This window comes from Stenella coeruleoalba, assembly GCF_951394435.1.
Source record: "Stenella coeruleoalba genome assembly, chromosome: 12".
NCBI classification, from domain to species: domain Eukaryota; kingdom Metazoa; phylum Chordata; class Mammalia; order Artiodactyla; family Delphinidae; genus Stenella; species Stenella coeruleoalba.
Genome location: NC_137158.1, coordinates 58,189,031 through 58,216,766, shown reverse-complemented (window position 1 = coordinate 58,216,766; position 27,736 = coordinate 58,189,031). Strand labels below are relative to the sequence as shown.

General features: G+C 37.4%; 1 protein-coding gene and 1 long non-coding RNA gene across 3 annotated transcripts in view; one reads left to right on the top strand and one right to left on the bottom strand.

Annotated features, from left to right (window-relative positions):
• Positions 1-3,647, bottom strand: part of LOC307195173 — a 34,565-nt gene extending 30,918 nt beyond the window's left edge. For both annotated transcript variants that reach the window (XR_013830738.1, XR_013830739.1), the window contains exon 1: positions 3,532-3,647. This is a non-coding gene — a long non-coding RNA (uncharacterized lncRNA). The remainder of the gene's footprint in view (positions 1-3,531) is intronic.
• TMEM244 (transmembrane protein 244) lies at positions 35-26,529 on the top strand (the record flags this gene model as incomplete). The annotated part of the gene is given in 9 exon segments (XM_079939128.1): positions 35-67; positions 17,288-17,373; positions 19,240-19,313; positions 22,752-22,778; positions 22,781-22,873; positions 24,445-24,473; positions 24,477-24,489; positions 26,434-26,456; positions 26,458-26,529. Coding segments are annotated over 9 exon segments (450 nt in total).
• Between the last annotated feature and the right edge of the window lie 1,207 nt (positions 26,530-27,736).

The window sequence follows — 27,736 nt, the reverse complement described above, 5'->3', positions numbered from 1 at the left end:
GGCTTTCACCACCTCTTTGACATAGAATGTGTACATGGCTCTCCAGGTCAGAGTGGCACCCAGCAAGGTAAAGAGAAATGACTTCTTTGCATTGCCTTTGAGTTACTGCCTAGCACTGGTATGAGCAAATATGTTCTATAAATGGCCTCTCTGTCTGTAGGCAACTTGTTTCCCTTTTGGCTGGGTACCATGCAGAAAACATTCTGCAGTACTGCTCGCATTGTGTGGTAATGGTGGCAATATAGAGGCACCCGTGCCCAAGGAAAGATTCAAAAACATTTAAATAGGGGCTGTTACGGAGGTACCATTTTACTCACAGGCAAACTTTCTAGTATTAACACTTGCACTTCTGCTATCATTTTCTGAAATCATGACAGTTTGTCCTCAGTCTTTTTTTGGCAGGGGGTGGCTTTTACTTTTCCAACTTCTAAAGGATACAAGATTTTAAAGGCAAAATATTGAAACATTTTAAGCTGTAGGTTTGTTAGTTTCTTTTTCCCTTGAGGCTGGTGTTAACAGTTGTGTTTTATTTCAGTATAAAAATGCCCCTTTAAAAAAAAAATCAAAGCACCTAAAGCAAGGAAATATGCAAAGCCTCAAAACAGCTGTGTAAATTCACATAGGCTTTGGGCCTATAAACATTCAGCCTTAAGGGAATGACACTCTGGAAAGTCTGATTTTTACTTAAAAATTGAATTATGATTATGAATTAGTGCTACACTCATTTCAGTAAAATATCAGCGCTGTGTGTATTTCCTTAAGCTTTTTCTGCTTACTGCCATCATCATAACATAGATCGTCAGTAAGAAATGTTAAGTGTGGCAACAGCTAAGAAAAATCTTCTACGTCAGTAAAAACAATATGTTAGGCAAAGTCTTTTTTAAAAACTTATTTTTAAGAGGATTTTAAACTGTTCATAATTTATGCATAGTTTTGGATTTGAACTAGCAATAATAACTTTGCTGTAGAGATAAAAATTAAGACAATATCCTTTCCCTTAAGTAGCTTACATAAAGAATGAAGACTCTATATTTAGTCTGGGCTTACACACACACACACACACACACACACACACACTCTCTCTCTCTCTCTCTCTCTCTCTCTCTCTCTCTCTTTCCAGTGGAAATATCCAGGTAATTGCTGCAGTTCTTCACTCTTTTAGAATCCCAGAGCTTTATACGTAGAATCACAGCCTTAGAACATTAAACCAATAGTGAATACGTTCAAAATGGGAGAGTTGTTGAAAATCCAAATTCTCATGATAGATTCCTGTAAATTATGAGTTAACTTTTCTTAAGTCCTTGTTCACCGTCAATATTATCAGCACAGGAATTACTGATATGCTCATAAATTAATAGTAATAGCAAAACTGACCTTCATCTAAAGAGAATTCCAAATCTCAACAGACATTTATGGAGTGCGTGCAATGTGCCAAGCATTGGGCTAATTAAATCCCTCCTATCTCTACACTTTAAATGAGAGAAAAGCTGACTCAAGGGAAAGAGTTATGGCCAAAGGCCATTTAATTAATTTGTTGTCTGGGGAAATAGCACAGGAACTGGGAAGAAAGCCCAGGTATGAGAACTGCTAAGTTGTTGTTCAGGATACAACACATTGTTTTTCAGAACTCCAGTGGAAGACACATTTCAAAACTATATTCAGCTAATGTGAAACTATAATTCTAAAACAAATGTTGCATGTAAAAAGTCTCAGAGGCACAACACATGGCCTGCATTTCCTTATCGTTGCTGACCCCAATTGGAGAATTTCATCCCTACAGACATTTTCATAGTGAACTACCATCAGTAGGCTGGATACTGTGCTTTGATACTACAGGCAAGAGAGAAATCTCATGATTTCTCTAGGAATTGTCCAAAGAACCAAGCAGCAGGCTTTCACGTGGGGACAAGTTATTACCTGTTGAGCACATATAGTACTTAATGCTAGGAATCTTGTGTTCTGAATACAAAACCCCTATGAGATTTTACCTATATTTTAAAGTGGGCTTTCATTGTTTTTTTTTCCTTTTCTTCATTATTATTCAAAATATATTTCTTGAACACTTACCAAGAGCTAAGCAATATTTTGTGGCTGAAGGATCAAACATGAATAAATTGGTGTCTCTGTCTTTGAGAGTCTAGAGACATGGTCACCTCCATAAATAAGTATGCTACAACACGTGATCAAATCTGTAAGACATATGCATAATGCTATGAATGTAAAAGAAATAGGAGGGGACTTCCCTGATGGCACCATGGTTAAGAACCCACCTGCCAGTGCAGGGGCACGGGTTTGATCCCTGGTCCAGGAAGATCCCACATACCATGGAGCAACTAAGCCCATGCGCCACAGCTACTGAGCCTGCACTCTAGAGCCCGCAAGCCACAACTACTGAGCTCCTGTGCTGCAGCTACTGAAGCCTGTACACCTAGAGCCCATGCTCCCCAACAAGAGAAGCCACAGCAATGAGAAGCCCACGCACCGCAACGAAGAGTAGCCCCTGCTCACCACAACTGGAGAAAGCCCGCGCGCAGCAACGAAGACCCAACGCAGGCAAAAATAATAAATAAATAAAATTTAAAAAATAAATAAATAAATAAGGAGGGATTGATTCTGTCCTTGAGTGAAGGGTGGAGTGTGAATATGATATATGAGCGAGATCTTGAAGAATACATAAGACATTTGCTCTGTAAAGCTGTTAGTTGGTTGGAACATTCTGCTTTGCAGAATCACATAACGTCTTCCAGTTTTCATAGAATAAATGGGGAAGGTTATTATAAAAGGACTAGGCCCAGTTTTCACAAGGGAATCCCCCTAAATCTGCAAAGATAGTATACTCTCAACTTACTTAAATTATTTCTGAGTATAGAAAAAGAAGAAAAGCCACAAGATACTTTTATGAAACAAGAATTATATTGTCATCTAAACCTTATAAAGATAGCACAAAAAATAAACTATAGATCAATCTCACTTATGAGTATGGAAATAAAAATCTAAATAACATATGAGCAAATAGAATCCAAGAATTCATCATAAAAATTAAATAGCATGACCAGGTGATATTATTCCAAAAATCTAAGAGGAAAATCTTATGATCATCTTCACAGATGTTAAAGTGGCCTTTGACAAAAATTAACAACCATTCCTCATTATCAAAACATTGAATAAAATGTTGAACAGGAGCTGAACAATTTCTTCTTTAGTGTTAATATATGATTATAACTACACACACACATACACACACACACACACACACACACACACACACACACAAAATGCAGTCCTAAAGTCAGTATGTTACTTACTAGCGAAGACTAGAGGCATTCACATTAAGGCCAAAAACAAGTCATGGATAACCACTAACTCCACTACTATTTAAAAATATATTAGAAGTGGCTGGTGTGTGTGTGTATGGCAGGGGCGGGGAATCAGTGAACCGCTTCGGTGGACACCCGAGACCTGGGTGGGGCTGCTTCCCAGGCGGCTCGTAGGCGTGCAGCAGGAAAGGAGGAGGAAGAGAATAGGACCAACCTCTGCGCCTTTGTAGGAGCCGCGACTCCCGCCTGCTGCTCTCCCGGCTCCGTACCGACCCTCCTTCCTCCAGGGACCTGAAGGCGGCGCGTGCCTTTTACACGCGGTAAACAGAGGCTCGGAGCGTAGGTCAGCCGAGGTCACGCCCCGACCAGGGCCAAACGAATGGGGGATCCACTAAGCTTGAAGGCCCCGCCCAGGTCCCTCCCAGTTCACTGGGTGGGCGGGCTACAGTGAGCTGGAAGCTGGTGAGTGGGTGGGCTTCGGGCTGCCAGCCACTGGGAGCCTCGTTCTACTAGCCTCCGGACCCGGATGTAGAGGTTGCTGTCGTCCTAGGACTTTTCGCCTTCCGCTCTCTCTGCCCTAGAGTTTGGGGTACCGAGAAGTGAGTCATTCTTGGCCCTTGGTCCTCCTTAATCGAGACCAGGGATTGTGTGGAGCGCTTCTAATTTCTGGAACCGTACAGTAGGATGAGGTAAGGAAGGGCTTCCAGGCACAAGAACTAGCATGTGCCTATGCTTGGATGTGACACTGAACTGAGAAAGTTCTTGAAACCGCCAAGTCTAACTGTGTCTCTTGGGACCAGAGAGCAGGTGGGCGGGCATCAGCTGTGGAATGTCACCTGAGGAGCTGGGCCTTCTGAAGGTGGTGGGAGCCATAGAAGGTTTTTACTGAGGAGGGAGGTGGCCCAGCTCAGGTCTTTATAGGCTCTCTCTGGCTGCAGAGAGGAAAACAGACTGTGGGAGTGAGAGCTGATTGTTTCCCTAGTGTCCACTCAGCCATTTTTTCCTCTAACAAAATTCAGTGATGCATATTTTATTATTTTTACTTTTTTCTGGATTTAATTTGCTATATATTTTGTTAAGAATTTTTTCACCTGTATTAATTAGGACTATAGTCCTGTAATTACTATTTTTTTGTATTCATTAAAATTTTATATCAGTAAATAAATAATAATAAATAAAAGTGTAGTAGAGGCACTAGGCAATACAATCAGACTCAAACAATAGAGCCACGAGAATTAGAATAGAAGAAGTGAAACTATCTCTATTTACAGATGATATTGCAGTATATTTGGAAAAATACAAGACTGAAAACACTAATATAATTTTTAGAAATTCAGTAAAAGTAACAGAATATTAAACTAAAAACAAATATAAGCCTTTTTATACACAAACAGTAGCTGATTAGGTGATGTAACAGAAGATAAAACTTCAGTTTACATTAGTAGCAAAAAGAGAATTCATTTAAGGATAACTTAATAGAAAATGTGTAAAATCTATGTGAGGAAAAATTAAAATACTTTTGAAAAATATAAAAGAATTTGCATAACTTTGGGGATTTTTCTTGTTTTTGGATAGCATGAGTAAACATTATAAAGCTATCATTTATTCCCACCTTATTAATAAATCTAACATGATCGTAATCAGAAAAACAAAAGATTACTTTATGTAGCTATTCAAATAGATTTTTGAAGTTTATATGGAAAAATAAACATAAAAATAGCCATGAGAACCCTAAAAAATGAACAATGAGGGATGGCTTTATTAAAACATACTATAAGCTTCTGTAATTAAAACTGTGATATTGAGGCTTCCTTGGTGGTGCAGTGGTTGAGAGTCCGCCTGCCGATGCAGGGGACAGGGGTTCGTGCCCCGGTCCGGGAAGATCCCACATGCCGCGGAGCGGCTAGGCCCGTGAGCCATGGCCGCTGAACCTGCGCGTCCGGAGCCTGTGCTCCGCAACGGGAGAGGCCAAGACAGTGAGAGGCCCGCGTACCGAAAAAAAAAAAAAAAAAAAAAACTGTGATTACTGATCCTTGAATAGATAGAAAGAGAAAGTAATGGGAAAGAATAGAAAGCTCACAGGCAGATGAAAAATCACATGGAAATATAGTAATGAAAAAGGCAGTATCTCATTGGAATGTCAGATTGTGAGGGAAAGCAAAGAAGTACAAATAAAATGATGGGGATACGTAAAATGAACACTGGAGATATAAGTGCTCAAAGTGGTCAAATTTGGGACAGTTTTAGCATCAACAAAAATCATGGTATTAATGCATTTTAACATACTGAAAATATAAAAAAGAACATGTTACCAAAAATAGATGAATAGTAAATACATAAGTTCAAGGGTAAGAAGGGAAATTATAGACGAGTGTGTACTAATATGTAGAGGAAAAAATAAAATGAGAAAATCACCATTTACAACACCAGTGTAAATAATTGATTCAGACAAGGTCTATCAATGGATGTGAAAAACTAATGGGTTAAAAAGTTTTGAAGAAGCAGGGCATTCACATAGTCTCAAGTGCGGCCGTACAGATTACTTATCAACTGCAAAAGATTAACTGTACAATTAAAATAGGGAGATCTGGCAGACATCACCTTTACCAAGTGATCAAATAGACCACCACTAATAATGAGACAAAGTGATATTATGTATCTCCTCATGGGACACTTGGGAAATACACAATGTTACCTGTGTAGAATTCTTCCCCGGAGACTCTAATCATGAGGAAACTATCAGACAAATTCAGAATATGACACTAAAGAGCTATGGCAACCAAATGTAACATGTGAAAATTTAATTGATTCTAGGTTCTTCAGATTTTGAGGACAATTGGAGAAAGTTCAGTGTGGACTCTATATGAATCATATTTTGTATCCATGTAAAATTTCTTGTGTATGATAATAGTTTTGTGACTATATAGGAAATGTCCTTGCTCATCTGAGAGTTTGGGAAAAAAATACTTAAATTCTTTGAAAATTTTATTTTTACTTTTTACCATTGAGAAATAAATGTTTCAATTTCACTTTACCCTCTCATATTAGACCTAGTCATCTTTTTTGCAAAGGCTGTAGTTAAGTTTTGAGCCATTTAAAGGGGAAAATATGAATATTTATATAAAAAAAGATTTATTTTGAAAATATATTTTTGTGAAACACAAAATACGTTGGTATAATATAGTTTGAGATCTGTGTGCATAGATGAATGTTGTGCTACGTCCCAGTATCTATTGTTTAGCATATGAAATATCCCTATCAGGAATCTGCACTTGAAGAGGTTATCAGGCAGTTCAAAAATTACTATTAAAACCTATCCCAAAGACTTTGTTAATGAACATAAGAACAAGTTATTTTTTTCCACTGGTGAAATGAGTGTTGTCAAAATATGCAAAATTGAGCACACCTCGCTATCCTTACCTGAACAAGGTTATGGAATCTGGGAAGTTCAGTAACCTAAATACCATCAGGGAAGCACCAGGATCTAGAGCTCCATGTTCTTGTATTGTACCCCTACTTCCTGGAGGAATCTGTCAACTGATCTGGCCAGGGGAGGTATTCTGGCTTCAAGATGTCACTGTGACTGCCTCAGAGTAAACCCGACAAACCCAAGGTGTTTGTCAAAGAGACAGAGAGTGGAACTTCCCCAAGTTTTCAAAACAGGTTGCATAAATATCTTTTGTTTGTTTGCTAATAAATGCCAGTATATTTGGCACAGTTTTAAGAAGGACTTGCTATTATTGTAACATACAGAAATCTGGTTTTTTCTTTCATTAGAAATTTATGAAATACAGAAAAGGGAGAAAGGAATACCCATGATTTCCACATCTAAAGACAAACACCATTAAGACATTCACGTTTCCTATCAGATTTATAGTTTTTAGACACTGAATTGAGGATATGGGAGAGAGGCCTAAAGCCTCCACCGACTTCCAATCACTGTAAGCTACAGATGTTGACCAAAGGAATTGATAGCAATTTGTTGTTGAATAGCAATTTAACCTAGATTTGTTTGAATCATGAATTATGGGGTTGTTTTTTTTTTGTTGTTGTTGTTTTGCTTCATGTTATTGTTTTCCAAATTTTCCACAATGACTCTTAGGTTGACAGTCAGATTTGTTTATATTTTTACCAAATACTTTGGGGACTGAATTAATGAATGTATATTATTTAAATAATCGCTAGAATTTAGAAAATCAAAGAGGCAGCTGGGGCCTCTTTAGTATTTTTGAACCTTTTGAACTTTAGAAGCTAGGAAAGAAATTGTGAAGGCCTGAATTGACTGAAAACTGCTAACCAGTACATGAAAACAAGAGAATTTACTTCATCTTCCCCTACCTGCCAGAACTACCTCAATCTTGGTAACCAACACTATCATATAGTTTTTTAAAAGTCTATATCGAACCTTGTTTTCCAGATGTTTCTCTTACTAATAGTGTAACAGCAGCAAATACATGAGAGGCCTGCTGGTTACTCTGCCTATTTCTGGGAAGTATTCTAGATACTGTCCCCATTTGTGGGGTACCTTTTACATAGGTTGCCATGCTTCGTATGACGTGAACTCTATAATTGGACATGCCTGTTTGCTTTAGAGAAGTTCATTTGACTCAAAGACAACCCCATCCACAGCCCAGCCAACTACCCACTGTCCATCAGCACCTGCTGATAACGCTCAATCCAACCAGGCTGCCATATATCAGATAGTGATTGGTTTATCTAGTCAGATTTTCTCTCTCTCTCTCCCTCCCTCCCTCCCTCCCTGACTCTCTCTCTCTCTCTCTCTCTCTTTTTGTATTTCCATGAGAGGGAGTTGATTAGTTGAGAGAAGCGTTAAAAGGAAAAACACAGAGAGAAACAGAGACCAGAAGAGTTTAGTCCTAAGCATGTATTGGGTCTCCAGTGCCACTGTGTGCTTATCTTCTGAGTTGCTGTAGGTCCTGAATGGTGGCAAAGTATAGTTGAGCAGCTACTAAAAGTTTTCTCAATTGATTCTGAAAGTTTTTCAATTATAACCATTAAGAGGGCATGCTCTTTCTGTTACCTACAACTAGAGAAAGAGCGTAATGAACATATTGAAATTTGAAATATAATTTAAAATACTATCCTACAAATAATATTTATATAGCTTGCAGCATCTGCCATAGTTGTTGATATGATGAGTAGGTTGATGCTTTCTTTACTTCTTCAATGGGGATGGGGATGATATCTCCCCTACAGAATTTTAAATGCACTTAAATGACGCCTGTATAGTTAGAGTTAGAATTATCCTTCAAGATTAGGAATTCTTAATCTGGGATCCACAGTGGGCTTCTGAGGTTCTTAACAACATTGAATTTGCACACATTTTTTTTGTGTATACGTGAGCATATCTATTTTTCTGCATAGTCCATAGTTTACATTAGCTCTTCAACAAGATAATGAGTGCAAAAGGGTTAAAAACACCACCACTTAATTTTACAGATAAAATATCACTCTGAGTAATTTGCCACAATCTAGCAATCTGTAACTGCTAGAGACTAGGTTTCTTACGTTCTTTCATTAAAACTTTAAAAATACAGTAATAAAAGAAGAAATGCTTTTACCATGTAAAGACAAACACCATTCAGACTTTTTATTTCTTACCAGAAATATATATTTGGGTTCAGAATCACAGTATGTATTTTGAAAATACATATTGATATATTGCTTTCTAATAGACTTGCACTAAATTCCACTCACATCAGCAGTCTAGAACAGTGAAGATTTTATTCACCAGAACAAGTTATTCTTTTTCAAAAAAGAAAACTATTTTGGCTGACTTGGTAGGAGCTCAGTATCGTCTCATTGTTTTAGTGTGCGTTTCTTTATTATTAGTGAAGTAAAAGATTTTATTTTTTTACTTCCATTGGAAATTTGTCTCATGTCCATCTTGTCCATTTACCTCAGGAATCCAGTTTTCTTAGCTGTCCATCCAATTCCCATTAAGAAATTCTGCCGCAGGAGGAAACTACAGGAGAAAGCTAGGTTTCTGTTTATCACCTGAGCTCGTTCCTATGTCCTCAGTAGATCTTTGCATTGGGAACATCTGAGAGATTTGTTAAAATGCAAGCACCTGGGTCCTATCCACTATCTACAGAATCCGAATATATAAGGTATGGGGTATGAGGAATTTGTACTTTTCACATGCAAACACTTTGTATTTCTTAAGAACAATAAAATTTGAGGACCACTTAAAGGACAGGTAGGCTGATATTAAATATGAAGAGTGTGGACCATTATGATTCTTACAGTCTATATCTTTATGAAACCTAGGTTATCTCTCTTCTGTGAGGTAGTTTTGCCCTTATAATCATAACCATAAAGTTTAATTTCTGCCTCAGAGTTAATAAACTTGGTATAAAATTGCAACTCTACCAGTGACCAGCTTTGTGAATATCCTTAATTTCTCTGAACCCCTCTTTATCTATAAGATTATAATCCTACCTCATGTGTTTATTTTGAAGGGTGAGCTAATCTATACAGTACAAGTATACTTTAAATGGTCATATAAATGTTGGATATACTTGCTTGTTCTAATTGTTTATGATAATCTTATCTGCCTCACTTCCTTTGTAATGCCAGAATGTCTGAAACAGCTTTGGGCACAATATCAGCACTTGATAATCATCTGCTGATTGATTACTATCTCGTTGTACTCAAAGATTGCTGTTATACGAGGCGGTGTTCTTTGCGGTCTGGGCTCTGACTAATAATAATGGATACTCCTTAAACAACTCGTGTGCAGACTGAAAGTCAGCCGTGCTTCTATTAACCCTAAGACCATAATGAGTCATTCAATTCATTTCCTTGAGTACCTACTATGTGCCAGGAACCATGGCAAACACTAAAAATACATTAGTGAGCATAATGGACACATCCCTTCCCTCCCAATCCCTCCTAGATGAAATGGGATATCGTAGAGCAATTAGGTATCGTATCTTTTAGCAATTCCTTGAAGAAATTCCATAAAACAGCATGTGGAAGACATCCCATCAGAGTGTTATCAAATGGACAATAAGAGAAATTTAAGAGACAAATGAAGAGAAGAGTGAAAGGTGGCTATCAGTCGGAAGGATGGAATGAGTAGGTTTTCTTTTTTGAATTATTCCCAGTCAAACCAGTATAGGATCTGGCAAGACAGTTGAGTGAGTTATGCAGTTAGAGCGCTCAGGCTCCACTGATGTCCTCAGGGAGCCACCTGCACATACTCATACTCTGCCTGGTCCCAGTCTAGTCCTTACAAAGACACTGGTCCTGGTCTGGCAGGATTCTGAAACCTCAAATGAATACAACTTTCCTCTGCTAAATCTCCAGTTACAGTCAATTGCTACCCATATTCACACTAATGAGGGCTATGTTAGGGACAAAAGAGTGTTAGAGAGCACCCAACAGAGAATAATAAGCCAGGGAAAGCTTTTTGGAGGAACTGAGGTCTCAGCTGAGACCTGACAAGATGAGTGGGAGTTAGCTTTCCAAAGAGAGGAGGAGTTAATTTTAGACAAGGGGATATCATTGGACTTCCCTAGGAACAGAAAGTATCGATACTTAAGTATGGCTAGAGTGCCAAAGAGGAGGTGAACACAAAGGAAACAGCAGTACCTAAGAGTGACCTTCACAAAGGTACAAGACAATATTGAGAAATGAGTGTGTGTGTGTGTGTGTGTGTGTGTGTGTGTGTGTGAAACCGAAGAATTAGGTTTGCTGTAGCAGGAATGCAACCAAAAGGAAGATACAACGTTTAGCTAAATGCCTCCTGATTGATTGCCTTGGAGAATCCAACAGAACGACATGCCCTCCAGTCCCTGGGACTTTGCTGAGTCTGTGGAACTGCCCAGTGACTCTCTTCCCCACGTCTCAATGGTCCAGAGTACATACTCATAAACCCCCTGAAACCGTGGTGTCCTTGACCCCAGAGGGGCACACAAGGCAAAGCGCCAGCATTTTTTTTCTTACCATAAATTATGGATAAGACTTCCTATTGGGCAGTGTTGTGAGGATTAAAGGAAACGAGGTTTGCAAAGCCGCTAGCTCGGCTCTTGGCACATATAGATATTAAACAAGGGTGACCCCCTACACCATCCCCTAGGGAATAGGGATGTTCCTCAGTTTTTTTATTAATAAAATAATATTTTTAAAGTCTGTATAGATGTTCACTGGTTAAATAAATTTATTGAGAACTTTTTACAAAATTATTATGAACAAATAAGTGTATTAATGCAAATGTAAAAATAGAATGAATTCCATTTATCCATCACCTAGCTTCACAATTATCAACCAAATTCAATCTCGTTACATCTACACCCCCACCTATTCTCCCATCTTTTACTTTGAGGCTAACTCGGAAATCATATTATTTCATCTGCAAGTATTTCTGTATATACCTCTAAAAATAAGGACCCCCCAAAAAAATCACAATACCATGATAACACCTTAAAATATTAACCAGAATTCTTTAACATCAAATAGCCAGTCAACTTCAAATAGCCAAAAGTCACATAAATATATTTTTAATAGTTTGATTCAGGATCCAAATATATATTTTAAAAGAATAGGGCTTCCCTGGTGGTGCAGTGGTTGAGAGTCCGCCTGCCGATGCAGGGGACACGGGTTCGTGCCCCGGTCCAGGAAGATTCCACATGCCGTGGAGCGGCTGGGCCCGTGAGCCATGGCTGCTGAGCCTGCGCGTTCGGAGCCTGTGCTCCGCAACGGGAGAGGCCACAACAGTGAGAGGCCCGTGTACCGCAAAAGAAAAAAAGAATAAATAAAAATTTTGGCACTAGCTATATATTGAGACTGCCACAAATTCTGGTTCTTATATATTGGATTTTCCTAAAGTGCGCTAATAATATTTGTACCAGAATGAAGTTATGTGTTCAGTCATTTGGGCAGCACTATTAAGTGCCTTTCCTTTGGTAATTCAATACCATTTTTTTCCTAACCCATCTCTGGCACTAAATAATGGTATGACTTTGGGCCATTCACTGAACCTATCCAAGTCTCAGTTTCCATAATTTTAAAAAGAAAGTGTTGAACTAGAATTGATTATTCAACATGCTTTTATTTCAAGCCTACCATGTGGAAGGCAGGACAGCCCAGGGTGAAGAGAGTTCTGATATCCAGCAAATCTGCACTGGAGCCCTGACACAGGCTACATGAGCTGGGATAAATTTAACCTCTCTTTGCCTCAGTTTCTAAATCTGTGAAATACAGATGATAGTTACCCAAATCCATAATGGTGGGGTAGGGGGAGGGGTGGATAAAATGAGAAAATATGGGTACAGTGCTTGGCACATAATAATCCCACAATAAATAGTAAGTGTAGTTAGACTCTCAAGTGTTTGGGGCAGGGTTGAGGGGATAAGGCTGGAAGGAAAGGCAATGGTTAGAGCCACATTGTCTAATACAGTACCGACTGGCTACACATCGCTATGGAGCACTTGAAAAGTGACTAGTTCAAGTTGAGATGTGTTGTAAGTAAAATCCACTCCGGGATTCTAAGATGTACTGTGAACAAACAAATAATAATAACTTTTAATATTTAAAATATGTTGAAATTATATGTTGGATATATTGGGTTAAATAAAATGTTATTAAGATTAGTTCCATCCTTTTTTTTTTACTTTTATGAAAGTGGCTAATAGAAAAATTTAAATGACATACATGTGGCTTGCATTATAAATATCTATTTATTTATGGAATAGGTATGATTTATTTATAGAAATCTGTTGGACAGAATGGGGCTAGATCGACTGCCCCTCTCCCTTAACCTCCACACCTTGTTGATTCTGTTTCCTCACTAGCTCGCACATTTGTCTTCTTCTCCATCTCCACCACTGGCTTAGAGTATTACAAACCCATTTACTTTATTTTATGTTTTGCATTTTTAATCGAGATATAATTGGCATACAACACTGTGTTGGTTTAAGGGGCACAACAAGTTGATTTGATATATTTATATACTGCAATATGATTACCACCGGAGCATTAGCTAACACCTCTATCATGTCACAAAGTTATTTCTTTCAGTGCTTAATGGCCCCTCTCCAGTCTATACTGCTCCTTCTTAAATCTTTCACAGTCTCTCCTTGGCCTTCAGAGACATTGGAAGTTCCTCATCACAGCATAAAATTCCCTTCATGATCTGACCCCAACTCTTTAAACTCTCTCCCTACCCTCCCCACCACCACCTCTTTGCAGGTACTTCTCCTGCCTCAAGCAAAACCCCTCACCGTCATCCCAGCATAATTGTGAAGAGTTAGAGAGCAGGCTTTGAATCCCAGCTCTGCAATTTACTGACAAACTTTGAAAAAGTAACTAGACCTCTCTGAGCCTCATGATTCTTCTCTCTAAAAAAAAAATAATAATAGACTTGAACTAAATGAATAGACTTGCCTTTCAGAATTTTTATGAGGATTTCATGAGAATGCATAGATGGTGCCAGGTACATAGCAAGCCCTCAATGAACGTTACTGCTGAACATTTTCTCCTGGAGAAGTATTCCTTGCCACCCTGCCTCCACACATACTAGTCTCTCCCTGGGGTTTCCACAGTACTCTGTACACTCCTCACCCCCAACTTTTCTCTCAGTGTTTTAGCTGTTCACCATTCTTGCCTCTAGATCAATGGTCCTCAAAGCTTCATCTTAGAAGCAGCAGTGCTAGCATCCCCTGGGAAGTTGTTAGAAATGCAAATTCCTGGAGCCCACCCCAGAACTACTGACTCAGAAACTCTGGGGCTAGGGCCCAGAAATCTGTTTTAACAGGCCCTCAAGGTGAGTCTGATATTTATATATTTGAAAAACACTGCTACACTGGGTATGTATGCCTAAGACCACATCCAATTCATCTTACATTGCCACCCAGTCCAGTGACTATTTGTCAAATGAAAAAATGGATGAATGAATCCTGATGACAGGGTGAAGCCATCGAAGGATAGCCAGCAGGGGAATGTCATGGTCTGATTGCCTTTTAGAAAGTTACTTTTGTAGGCTGTGCAGAATACAGATTATAGGCAGAAGTAACCAGAGGCAATTGAATTTGCTTATAGGAAAATTATGATTTGAAAATCTAGATTTATTATTCAGGCAGAAAAAATAATTATTTACAAAAAGAGTGCCTTGTTTTTCAAAATATTCCTTTCAAAATAATTTTAAAATGCATTATTATATCATTCTATTTATATGTAGTCTTTTATAAATTTGTTGGGAAAAGTAGGTATATCTATATGTTGAATTTGTCAATAAATACATTCTCCCACAAATTATGATTTCATTAAAAAAAATAGTTCCAAATATCTTACACAGATTTAGTATTTGTGGGTTTTCAAAGTATGTAGCACAATCCTCTGCTTGGATTATGAAAGCAAAATTCTATAGCAAGTGAGTATATTTAAAAATTAAAATGTTATTTAAATTTCAGTATTAACATAGAAATAAGAATAGTTTCATGTTTGTTTGACCATATATTAGTATAGAGATTATGTATTATTTATCTTATTTTGCATGGAAATGCAGTAAGCAATCATCTAGAAATATTTCAACTAGAGGCTATTAAATGCCCAAATTAAAAGAAAAACACATTGATGTTAATGTACAGAATAAAGAGTAAGCAAACCAAAGACGTGTGACCCTCCAGCAAATTATAAGGCTGCAAAAGCCCCAAGGTTGCTCCCTGTCATAATACCATATTCCTTCAGCAGATTCTCACCTCAATAATTGGGCAGGAATTCATCCAACTTAAATATGGGCACAGTATCTGGACTTTCAACTCAGGTAAAGCTTTCATATTTTCTCTTGACCTCTAAATCATCTTCTCTACAAGTGAGGGCTTTTTGTTATTTCCATTTTGATTCCTCTGCCTGGAGGACACTGTTAGTTGCCCACCCCACAGCAGCCCCCTCTCTTCTTTCTTCTTTGCTAAAAGAACTAATTTTTATTGTATTAAGGCAGTAGGTGCCTCTCTCTGAGAGCAAAGTTCCCATGTTCGAAGCCTATCATGGTAAACTGCTTTTCCCTTTGCCTGTGGTAGTTCAGGAAGTGAGCACGTGACGAAGTGGAGGTCACTGAGACATCATGGAACATCTGATGGGGGCTTCTAGGAAAGATTTTTTATCCTCTCATGAAAGACAGAGAGCTGTGGGAAGAAGGTCTCCTTTACACTCATTCTTTTACTTCTTCCCTTAAAAAGCGTTGTGTCAGCTATCATGAAACCACAAGGCTATACAGGTCTTAAAAAATAAATGGGGTGTTGTTTAAGGGTACACATTTACAGCTAATAGTAAATAAGTCCTAGAGATCTAATGCGCAGGATAGTGAATATAGAATCATATTGTATTATAATTGTCATACTTGAAAAGAGACCAGATATTAATTATTCCAGCTACACACACAGAACTGATAATTATCTAACATGATAGAGGTGCTAATTATCACTACAATGGCAATCACATTACAGTATGTAAATGTATCAAATCAACACGTATACACCTTAAATGTACACACGGTTAAATGTCAAATATATTTCAAGAAAAATAATAGTAAAATAAATTTTAAAAGGAAAGAATGAGGATAAGAGGAGACTAAGGATCATGAGGGAGGAAGGAATAGGGACAAGGAGTGGGAAATACTGAAGAGCAAAGGGAGGATGAGAATGATGGGCAGAGAGAGAAGGGACTTGCTGAGCAAAGGGTAGGAGGGGCTAAGAATGACGCGGGGATGGGGAGAGTGGGAGTGGGGTTCTGAAGGTCTCAGAACCCTGGAGTCTGGGTTTCTTATGGCCCTCTTAGTCCTAAGAGACAACCCATTTTTATAGTTGGAAGAAGTGAGTTCTTGGTAAAGCTGTAAATTTAGTCCATTCAGCCAGTTGGTTGCGGTGTACTCTGTGCTAACTTTCTTCTCTTCTGGCCTGTAGTGGAGGGCTCCATCTGTACCCCGGCCAATTAGAAGACTTGGTAAAGTTGGTGAATTGGTTATTCAGAGAAAATGAATAATTGTAAAGTGTTGACTAAACAAGATGACTTTTTAAAAGATTCAAAAGGAAAAAGAATAAACTGAAAAATTCCGATGTGAAATGCTAACATATTTATTATATTCACAAGACTGTATTTTAAAAGATTAATAGTGAGGTCCAGCACATTTTCAATTGCTCATTGGCTTTTAAAATGTTTATTCGCATGAACTGCCTGTTTATATACTTTGTCACTTTTTTCATTGGTTTTTCTGTCTCTTTTATGTTCGTATGTGTTTATATATTGTATTGAATAGATATCAGTCCTTTGCCTGTGATATATGTTGCAGATATTTTCTCCTGTTCTGTTTCTTGGCATTTAAGCCTTAAATTCATTTGAGGTTTATTTTGGTGTCTCGTGCAAGACTGGAATCTAATGAGATTTTCTATCTAGAAGTTAAACAATTTTCACAACACTATTTGTTGAATAATTCCTCTGTTCCCCATTCATCTGCGAGGTCTCCTTCTTAAGTCTCATATGTGGTAAGATCCATTTCAGGACCATCTATTGTGTTCTAGCCAATTACTCTGTAAATTCTTGCACAGGAGTTTAACTGTTGCTGTGTAATTTTATGTTTATACTTTTCAAAATTTCCTAGCCGTTCTCATATTTTTACTATCATGGCAGCTGAGATTTGGAATCATTTGGTCAAGTAAAAATATAAGTATTGGCACTTAGGAACTTGGTTGTGGTAGATGGAGAGCAGGTGGTGTGGGTTTATGTACTGCATTAATCCTTGCTACAAATAAGTACTATGCCAGCCTCTCCCATCAGCAATACTTTCATTGTGTACTTTGAAGTTCTTCCCACCCCGTGGGTCTCCAAGCAAAGCAAGCCTAGCCAACGCTATCTAGCAGTCATTCATCGTCTTTTGTTTGTCAGACTCATTACCAACAACCATGTGAAAAAGCCCAGGCTATTGGAGCTCACCCCTGTGTTCTCTTCAGGTTGTTTCGCAGAACCTTCTCATATGTGTCATCCTCTTCTACACTGTGTACTACGTGGCTCTGGGCAGGTACTGGGTGATGCTCAAGTAAGTAGCACATCGCCTTCAAGCAATTCAAAAGTTCAGATACAATATGAAAGGAGTTCATACTGAATACTCAACATGTCTTTATAGAATAAATGATGCAAAATTTTTTAATGGTATATTTTCTTAATTTTTTTTAAAGTAAAATAAGCAAATGTGTCACCTTTGAAAATGGTAAAAGTAACAATCATGAAATGGAGTGAGTAGAACCAGGCAGGATTGTTCCTCTTACCTCTGGAGGATGATCATAGAAAGAAAGTGAAGCTATTACTCCCTGGGCTGATGTTGAATCAGAGGACGTTTGAACCAGAAGGGAATTTAGAGATAATCTACATCCAATTTAAATATGTTCTGATATATATTGGAAATAGCTTTGGACTGCGAGTCAAGAGATCTGCATTCCGGCCCACGTTCTCACTAATTTCCTGGATTATCGTGACTAAGCCAGAGAGCTTCTCTTACTTCAGTTATCTTCATTTGTCAAATGGAGGTAATAATCCAAAAGAGGGTTATCATGAGGACAAAGTAATACATGTATTTCTAAAGATACTTTTATGTAAGTGTGAGGCATGTTTACAGGTAATTTTTCTTGTCTTGCTATGGTTGAATTTTATTTTACAAATTTAGCTTGCCAATATGTTGATTTCCTTGAAATACATTATGTGTAGCTTCAAAGAGTTGCCTAGAAGTCGATTGTTTATACAATTGAATTTTATTGTGTAAGCAGGGAATTGGGGCCTTTCAATTTCAATGTGCAAATTAGGGCCCGGAAATGATGATACTGACTTTCGCAATGGGAATAATGTTATGAAGCTTGCTTGCAGGCAAACCCACTGAGGAGTCTGGTTTTCACCCACAGTTTCAGCTATTGCCTGGGACTGGAGATGGCGAAGACAGTACCCGGAGCAGGGAGGAGCTGAGAATATTCAGGGTTCTCTGAACATGGGATTTCAAGGGTTTGTAGTTAATGGGAATCAGAGGTGAGAAATTTGAAGTAATCGGGCCTTAAAGCTCCAGGAGGCAGCTGACTGACCAGCTGCACGCAACTACAAACTCAGGCAAGGTATGAGATATGTAGTTTACAGATTCAGATTTAATTTTCATTTTCCTCTATTCTTAAATCGTTTTATTTATTTTTTTATTGAAGTATATAAAGTTGATTCACAATGTTGCGTTAGCTTCTTGTGTACCGCAAAGTGATTCAGATGTATCTATTTTTTTCAAATACTTTTCCAATATAGGTTATTACAAGATATTGAATATAGTTCCCTGTGCTATACAGTAGTAGGTCCTTGTTGTTTATTTTATATATAGTGTGTGTATCTGCTAATCCCAAGCTCCTAACTTATCCCTCCCCCACACTTTCCCCTTTGGTAACTATAAATTTGTTTTCTATGTCTGTGTAGACTCAGATTTTAGAACAGGAAGGGATCTCAGAGATCAATTGCTTCAAGTTATAGATAAGAAACTGAAGCCCAGAGAGGTTAAGCAAACTGCCCAAGTTCATAGTTAACAGCACTGTCAGGATTAGAACCCGGGTCCTGTTGCTTCCCAGTCTATGCCCTCATCACAGTATTAGTTTTTTACCTCCCACATTTGATAGAAGGTCCCTCCAAGATTACAGCTGAGACCTCAAATACAATGAAGTCCACTTGGAGAACAAAGTAGACTTAATTGGACAAAGAAGACAATGTGGATAAAGAGGTCATTTGGCTGCCATTCAGGTCGGCCAGTTTTCAAATGTGCCACAAAGTGATTAAAGCTGATGACTTACCCTTGTGTGGGAAGACTCTACGTGCAAAACCTTGACGTGCAAAGTTATGGACTGCCTCCTCCAGAGTAAACTATGTTCATTTGTAACATCTTCAGGGTGTATGTGTTGGATGTCCTGGCACCGTCTGACTTCAAAACAAATCCCTCATGGCTCAACACAAATTATAAAGGTAATTGGTTTTAGTTTTCCATCTTTGTTAGTTAGTGAACTAAATGCCTCCAAAAATCAAAATAGTTTTTGTTTTATAAAAATTTTAAAAATATCAGGCCTTCTTCTCAGCCATCTGTGTCCTATATCTGACTCCAAACATGTGGAAATGTGCCATCAAGATGTTTTAAGTGACTATTCCTAAAAGATGGGACAGGATGAAACAAGTGGATAGTTTTACTATATGAATTTTTATTTGGTGATATTATGGGTAAATTTTTGGTGCATTAAGTATTTTTCAAAGGAAAGGAGGAAGAATGGCTTAATATACTGATGTAGAAAGATATTTGTGAGATATGAAATGGAAAATGAAGACTACAAGACAGTTTGTATAGTGTAATTATTCATTTTTGTAGAGTAGAGTAAAACACATCATGTCAGTGGTAAGAAATCTGGAGAATTATGCAACAAACTGTTATCTCCCAGCTGGAATGACAGAGGACTTTCATTTTCTGCTTTGTATATTTCTGCTTCGTTTGATTTTTTTTCCTTCCCCAAAATAGTATAAAACTTGTTGCAAAGGAAAAATAAGAAAGAATATACTAGGAAAAAATTAACCTCTTTTAAATTTACCATTTTTGTTGAAGAAATAATTATTCTTAACATTACGTTAAATTTCTTCCCACCTTTTTAAAAATGAATTGTGGATTCTTCAAACCGTGCAATTCTTTAGAAAAGCACTGGGCATCATTTTTTGGAACAAATATACAAATATACAAAAATTGGGCTTCCCTGCTGGCGCAGTGGTTGGGAGTCCGCCTGCCGATGCAGGGAACACGGGTTCGTGCCCCAGTCCGGGAAGATCCCACATGCCGCAGAGCGGCTGGGCCCGTGAGCCATGGCCGCTGAGCCTGCGCGTCCGGAGCCTGAGCTCCGCAACGGGAGAGGCCACAACAGTGAGAGGCCCGCGTACCGCAAAAACAAACAAACAAACAAATATACAAAAATTGCCTGAAGCCAAATGTGACTTGTACCGCAAAAACAAACAAACAAACAAATATACAAAAATTGCCTGAAGCCAAATGTGACAGCTAAAACTACTGAATTTAAATAAAAAGCTTCAGAACAGCCTCCTCAAATGGGTAACCTTGTTTTGTGCCAGTATTGATTCAATTTGGGATAGAGGAAGAGTATGTTAGGACAAGAAACTTTCATTCTAATGAGATACAAGAGTTCTAACATACTATCTTAAATTTCTCTTCATGCATTTCCCTATTGAAGACTGAATTAACTTTTTTCTTTCAAGCCTATTCACAAATGATAAAGAAATAGTCACAGGAAAGAGTTAAGTATGGGTTGTGTGTGTGTTTGGGGTAGGGGGACAGATTTAAAATCCAACTGTTATTTAACTCTTGCCTTTGAGTCAGTCAATGAAAGATAGGACAATGACACAGGCTTATTGGAGAAAGCTGTGTTTTGACATAGCGGAGATTAGTGAAGATCCTCAGGATGCCTGGCGCAGTTTATGTCGTTCTTTCCTCTCTCAAAACAACTAACATTTGTACAAAGATATCAATAAACCCTTAGCCTATTAGATCTTTAGTTTTGGGCTTGAAGAGATAAGTGCCATAACTCTTCAAAGTTATTACTTTGAGAATCCAGACTTGTTTAATCTTGGAGATAAAATGTAAGAGTAATCTCAAAGCCTTGGGCATGTATTGAGGGTCAGGGCTCTTGTCTGTTTCAACAATTTTGTTACCCAGGAGATCAGGCTTAGCAAGGACACTGGAAAGTATGAGTCCAGTTAAGACATTTGACTACTAATATCTTTCCCGTGCATTACAGAGAATAGATTAAAAACTGCTTTCATCTTAAAATAAAATCCTCTCAACAATTTTTTGAGGTAGATGAGATAGTACTCCATTTCCCAATTTATAGAGGAAGAATCAGACTAACCCAAAGGTTAAAATCCTGCTCAAGGTCATATCACTCTTAAGCTGTAAGGTGAGACTAGAACACTGGTATCCTGACTTCAAATTTTGGACTACGTCCTTTAAATCATGCTGTCTCTCATATCATAGACAAAGCATAATGCTTCTCTATCAATATATGCAAATACAGATTGTTCAAGACTTGTTCGCTATCTCTAAGCAGCTGCAAGTTAACCAATAAAATCTGTAAATACTGGTAAAAGAGGCATCTCTATTTCCCTATAATAACATGGAAGCTCTGTGAACCACTGGTGGAAGCAGGAGTGGAAATGTGAGGGGAAGAGCTGGTGTCGATATGATACTGCCGTATAATTCCTTCCACAGCCTTGATTTTAGAGGGTGGACATACTGAAATTGTATTGCCTTACGGTAGAAAAGGAGCTAGTATGAGTTCTCCATTCAACTTTTGAAACCTGTTGAGTTGAATTAAATAGAATTGAAGAGGAATAAGTGTGAGGTCTCTTAAAAGGCTGGCACCTGAGACTTGCTTACTTGCTTCATGTCTTACTCACCCACTAGGCAATTGCTGGCATGCCATTAATAAATTACTTATGCACAATAAAACATAATGTGACTGTTTTACTTTTTGCTTTGAAAAATATGGAGTTTGCCTGCCTAGACTGATCAATTCCTAAATTATATGAACATACCAATCATTTGCTGTGTTTTAAAAGGAAAGAAAGGTAATTTTTATGGAAAGTGATATCATTGTAAAGGGACCTTGGTGGGATATCGCATATATTTGTCATTTTAAAGTTTGATGGATCTCATCTTTGGAACCACCATAGTCTTAGAGATCCATATCAAAGTACATGACTCTTCACGTGTTCAAGGCTCTTAGAGATCTGTGGCACTGACCTGTAAATAACTAACTCTTTATACATGTTCAGGGACAGCACTCTGAAACAACTGGTAGATTTAGAAGGGTACCTCCATTCACATGAGTCATTTATGAGACGTTCTTTCATCCATGGTTATCCGTTGTGTTTCCCAGATGACTATCTGAACATACTACTTTATTACAAAGACACAAAGGAACTCATTTCCAAGTTAGGCAATAACTGGTACCAAAGAAACGTTATTGTTCAATAAACTCTTTAACATTTTTTTCTGAAAACCCAGAGCTGAATTTTTCATTAGTTTTTAATATATCTTCAAATGAGATTTGCAATCTAGTTACAGATCGGTGTGCATTGATTACGTTGTAACTTTTACCTTCTAAAATGCTAAGTATAAAGAATATAAAACAGAAATTATGTACTGTTATTTTTCTATAAGTTCAACAATTATTCAGAGATGGAATATTTTAAAAGTTCTTATTCAAATATGAGGAGTGTTAAGAGATGGAACATTAAAAATTTCTTACGAAAATATTTTCGCAGAATAGGTTGTAGTGGTTCTGTTATTAATTGTATTCAGAATTATTAGTTGCTCTAATCCCAAATAATTCTATTCTCCTTTTGTTGCACTTCTTTTAATCTCATCAGAGGTCACCTACTTTGCGGATTGCTTTTTGTTCTGGTGGTAGAAGAATGGGTTTGGGATTATGGTATTTCAGTAACTATTCTTCATGTTGCCATCACTTCAACTGGTAAGCAAAATAAAATAAAGGAAACAAAATGTACTCAATCTGGATGTTGTACCTAAATCGATTCATAAGAGTAGAAGTTTGTTGTATGCATAGTGTCCTCTGATGGCTAAATAATAAAAACGAAAGATGAAAGTTCTTCACCTACTCCCCTCACTCCTTCTCCCCCACCAAGTTCTTCTACCATTTCCTCAGAGAGGTTTTAATTAGCTACATCTTCCAACTCAAAAGTGTACTGAAATGTAGCAGTTTACTATTCTCCTTTCTCATTCAACTCATCATCAGTTGTACAGGGTTTGCCTCTTTTAGAATACTTTCCCTCCAGATCCTTTCTTGAGCAGAAATTGGCCAAAGGCTGGGACGTGGGACCTGAGGAAACGTGTATTTACAGGCTTGCAAACTTCCCAACAACTATTTTAACAAGAATATCAGGTTCTAAGACTAAAGCGTTTTTGTTTCTACTTGTGATCTTTGAAGTCAGAATAAGATGGATTCAAATTGCAGTCCTAACTTTTTATCAGGTGTGTAGTCTAAGGCAAGGCACAGCATCCCTTCCATTAGTTACCTCCTCTACAAACTGAGGCATACCTAGTGAAGTTTCAGTGAGAGTGAGAAAGTGTCTGACACGGTGTCTAGCCTGTAAAAATTACTGACTAACAGGTAGTTTCATCCATTCCTTCATCCATTTATTCAAAATTTACCCTTCTATTGTAACTTTTTCCCTCTTACTGAATTCCATTATTAAAAAAAATACTAGTCAAACTATAGGTGGTAATCAAGCACAAGTTATAATTCAAAGTTATTACTTATTAACTACTTAAATATCACTCATATTTTCAGTGCCTTGATCTATTGATGGGTATAATGAGTCTCCAACTTAAGAACACACGGTTTTCAAATGAATTGCCACGTCTCAACATCAATGCTATTAGAAAATGCTGGTGTATCAATCTCCTAGCATCAATTTCCTCAGATGCAAACACTTTTAGTAGCTTGGAGAACCATTTAACCCCATCTCAAATTCTCTGTTTTACTTTGGGGCTTAAGTATTCCTGGAAGACAGCCATGGGATATTTGCAAAACAGTTTGGGAGCCTACTATGGCTCAGTCTTCAAAGTCAAGATAGGCAGTAGGTTTTCTGGATCCAGAAAAGTTACAAGTTGATTGTCTAACACCTGGCACATAGAAAACGCTTAACAAATATTGCTCAATAGATCTGATATCAGAGTGAAGTCGCTGAGAGCTCCAAAGAGAGCCAGGCACTGAGGATTCAGGGCGGTGTTAGGATTATTCCTGCTGCATATTACTTCAAGTCGACTTTGTGAGCTGATCTGAGAACCTGACAATTCATGACCTCATTCCTAGGAGAGGAGTTTCAAATACCTGACTTAACAAATGACCTTTCTAGACAATGACTTAGGTACAACTTTGGAGCTACTTGATTTCACGAATATGGGTAAGATTTCTCTTTGTTATGGAGATATGATTTGACCAAACTTAAGTATTTCTTTGTGAGTAAAACAATAATATATATTTTGAAAATGAACAAGACCTTTTTTTTTTTTCTGTTGCAGTTATGTTGGAATCCCCTTTGACATCACATTGATGGGCTGCTTTAGGTGTATATATATTATATATATATATATATATGAGATCCATGTGTTATATATATATATATATATGATACTTATATAATATAAATATATATTTATATATAATATATTATATATTTATTATATATATAATATAAATATATATTTATATATAATATATTATATATTTATTATATATATAATATAAATATATATTTATATATAATATATTATATATATATTATATATATATAATATAAATATATATTTATATATAAACTGGGGGCATAAAAATATTTTTATGTGGGTCAGATAATTGGGCCAGAAGACTACTCAAGGGTTTTATCATTCTAAAATTGTAGGGAATAAAACACTGGATATATATTTGCGACATATTCTTTTGGTTCTCTTTCTACATGAATAGTATTACTGTCTTTATAGTAGTACAAGAAGAAGGGAAACTATTTTATCTCATTAATTCTTTTCTGTCCACCAGTTGAACAACTGAATTCATCAATCACATATGTAGTAAGAAAATTAAACAAGTGAAAGTAGGCTTTTCTAAAGCTTTTTCTTTAGATTAAGGCAGACACTGACCACAAAATATTTTTAGATTTCCTCTTTTCAGTAAACTTGGCAGTAGGTTTTATCTAATTATTGTCATGCTTAGTAATGGAAATGCAGCACTTTACCGCATTCTTTTCCTAAAGTTGAGTTATCTGTTTTTAGTACCAGTATTATTTATATTACTTACTAGCAGCCTTCACTCGAGTTTAATTCTCCACTTACCTTGCATATCCATAATTCTCCAATATTGTTTAGTGTGTACAGAAAACACTTGTGAACGTAGATGTTTTATTTTGCATAAGGCTTCCCAAGATGTTGATTTTTAATAAATCAGAAAAATGATACTAAAGAGATGCTTTATGAACCCAAGTGGAAATCATCTTTTCTCTATGAAAACAAGAACTTCTCTCTTTTGGGTTTTATTTACAATACCACAAAATTTATTGAGGCCTAGCCAACTAAGTCACATATCAAATGCAACCCTGATGACAAGGCGAGTCAACTTTGGCATAATGAAATAGCTAATAGAATTTGCTAAAATAGTTGGGTAACAATTTCAGTTTCAATAATCAAGTTTGGATTCCTCAGGCGACAGTTGCCAAATGATATCTGAGGTAGCCGCCTTTGATGTTTTTTTGAGTTAACAATTTAAAAATAAGAGAATAGTGGCTAAACATCTTGGAAATTCTATCTTGTGGTCTCACATTGGATGTGCGTCTTTGTATGAGGAAGTGGTCCTGTCAGGCCTGATTCACTAAGGGCTCTTACTTCAGGGACTTTTATCTTTCATGGGAGTTATACAGTTACTACCATGCAAGGAGCAACAGATTTATGGAAGCCCTGTAAGGCCTGACTAATATTTTAAAACAAACAAGAATCACTGGGCCAATGAAATCAGAGCTAAAGGCATTTTTATAAAACCAAATAGCTCAGGTAGGTGGAATTCTTGTTTTCAAAATCTTTTCGATACTCAAAAATATTTTCCACATAAGTAAGCATGTTTTCCTTTTATAATTAGAGGGGGAAAATACCTTATAAAGAGTATTTTAAAATAACAACACAAACAAATGGCAGGTCTCAGGAGCTAAAAGAATTGAAAATTGTAAATTCCTTGGCCTGTGCTTTGACTCCCTGCCTTTGAATTTCTGAGTTTTAAGAGCTCCTTACTATTAATTTGAGAGAACCATGCACCTATTCCCGAAGGAAGCTTTGAATTTCAATAATTTACCAGCACAGAATATATACCTACTCTACTTTAGCTGAATCTATAAACTCCTCTATTTCAAATGCTATGTCAGTTTCAGGAACATTATTTTAGTCATGACGATTGTTCTTATTCATAATCTCACCAATGAATTATTCATTATTAGTAGTTAACCAAAACTTCCCTTTCATTACTTGCAGGATTTGGCTTAATTTCAATGATAATGTGGAGACCAGATTTTAGCATACTGTTTGTTCAAAGATAATCTTATCTATCCAGATCTGGATGATTTTTAACAGAATAGCTGATTCTGTCTATGTTATTACATACATTGTATCCAGGCTCCGGACGCGCAGGCTCAGCGGCCATGGCTCACGGGCCCAGCTGCTCCGCGGCATGTGGGATCCTCCCGGACCGGGGCACGAACCCGTGTCCCCTGCATCGGCAGGCGGACTCCCAACCACTGCGCCACCAGGGAAGCCCCCAGGTAACCTTTTAAAATCTACTTTGTGTTGATCAGTTACTGGTTAGATAATTTAAGCTTCTCGTGCACATGTAAGTATGAAAATAATGGTGCTGTCTCCCTTGCTTCTGCCTCACATTTACTTATTCACACAGACATTTGTTTTCCATCCATTATTCCCATTCTTCCTGTAAATTTCCTTCAAAATGTTTGGTTATAGAAGTATCAAAATCTGTAACATTTAAATCAGCCAAGGGACCGTAAATCTCAATTACCAGTAACGATTTTTTTTCGTCTTTAAAGGAAGGCAGGATAGGGTAGCTAGGAAATGGTCAGCATTATGATATTTCATTCCCCAATTAAAACACCATCGACAAGCGCAAAGAAGAGTGTCTTGTTAGTGATACAAAAAACTGAATCTTGCTCTGTGAAAAATGCAAGTATCGAACAAACCACAAATACACTGATGAAAAAGACTGCCCCATATTAGCTCACACTTGGAAGAAATTTACAGAAACATTAAAACTGCCTAAGTAAATTTGATAATTAAAAAAGATTTGGTTGATTAAGCACTTTTTAATATAATGAGAATTAAGTTACACTAGTAAATTAGAATAAGAATGTCTCCAGGGCTTCCCTGGTGGTGCAGTGGTTGAGAGTCCGCCTGCCGATGCAGGGGACACAGGTTCGTGCCCCGGTCCGGGAGGATCCCACATGCCACGGAGCGGCTGGGCCCATGAGCCATGGCCGCTGAGGCTGCGCGTCCGGAGCCTGTGCTCCGCAACGGGAGAGGCCACAGCAGTGAGAGGCCCGCGTACCGCAAAAAAAATAAAAATAAAAAAGAATGTCTCCAGATTCAGAGGACCTTAATATCTTGTCATTCTGTAGTATAGCTTAATTAGCATGTTTATTTCTAGGATTAGGAATCCATCTGCTCAGGTAATTACTATTATATTAATCTTTCTCTTTTTTTTTTCTCCTGATCATAAGAATAATCTGTGGTTTTCTTCTTTTACTCATTAAAATGATTCTCATTATCT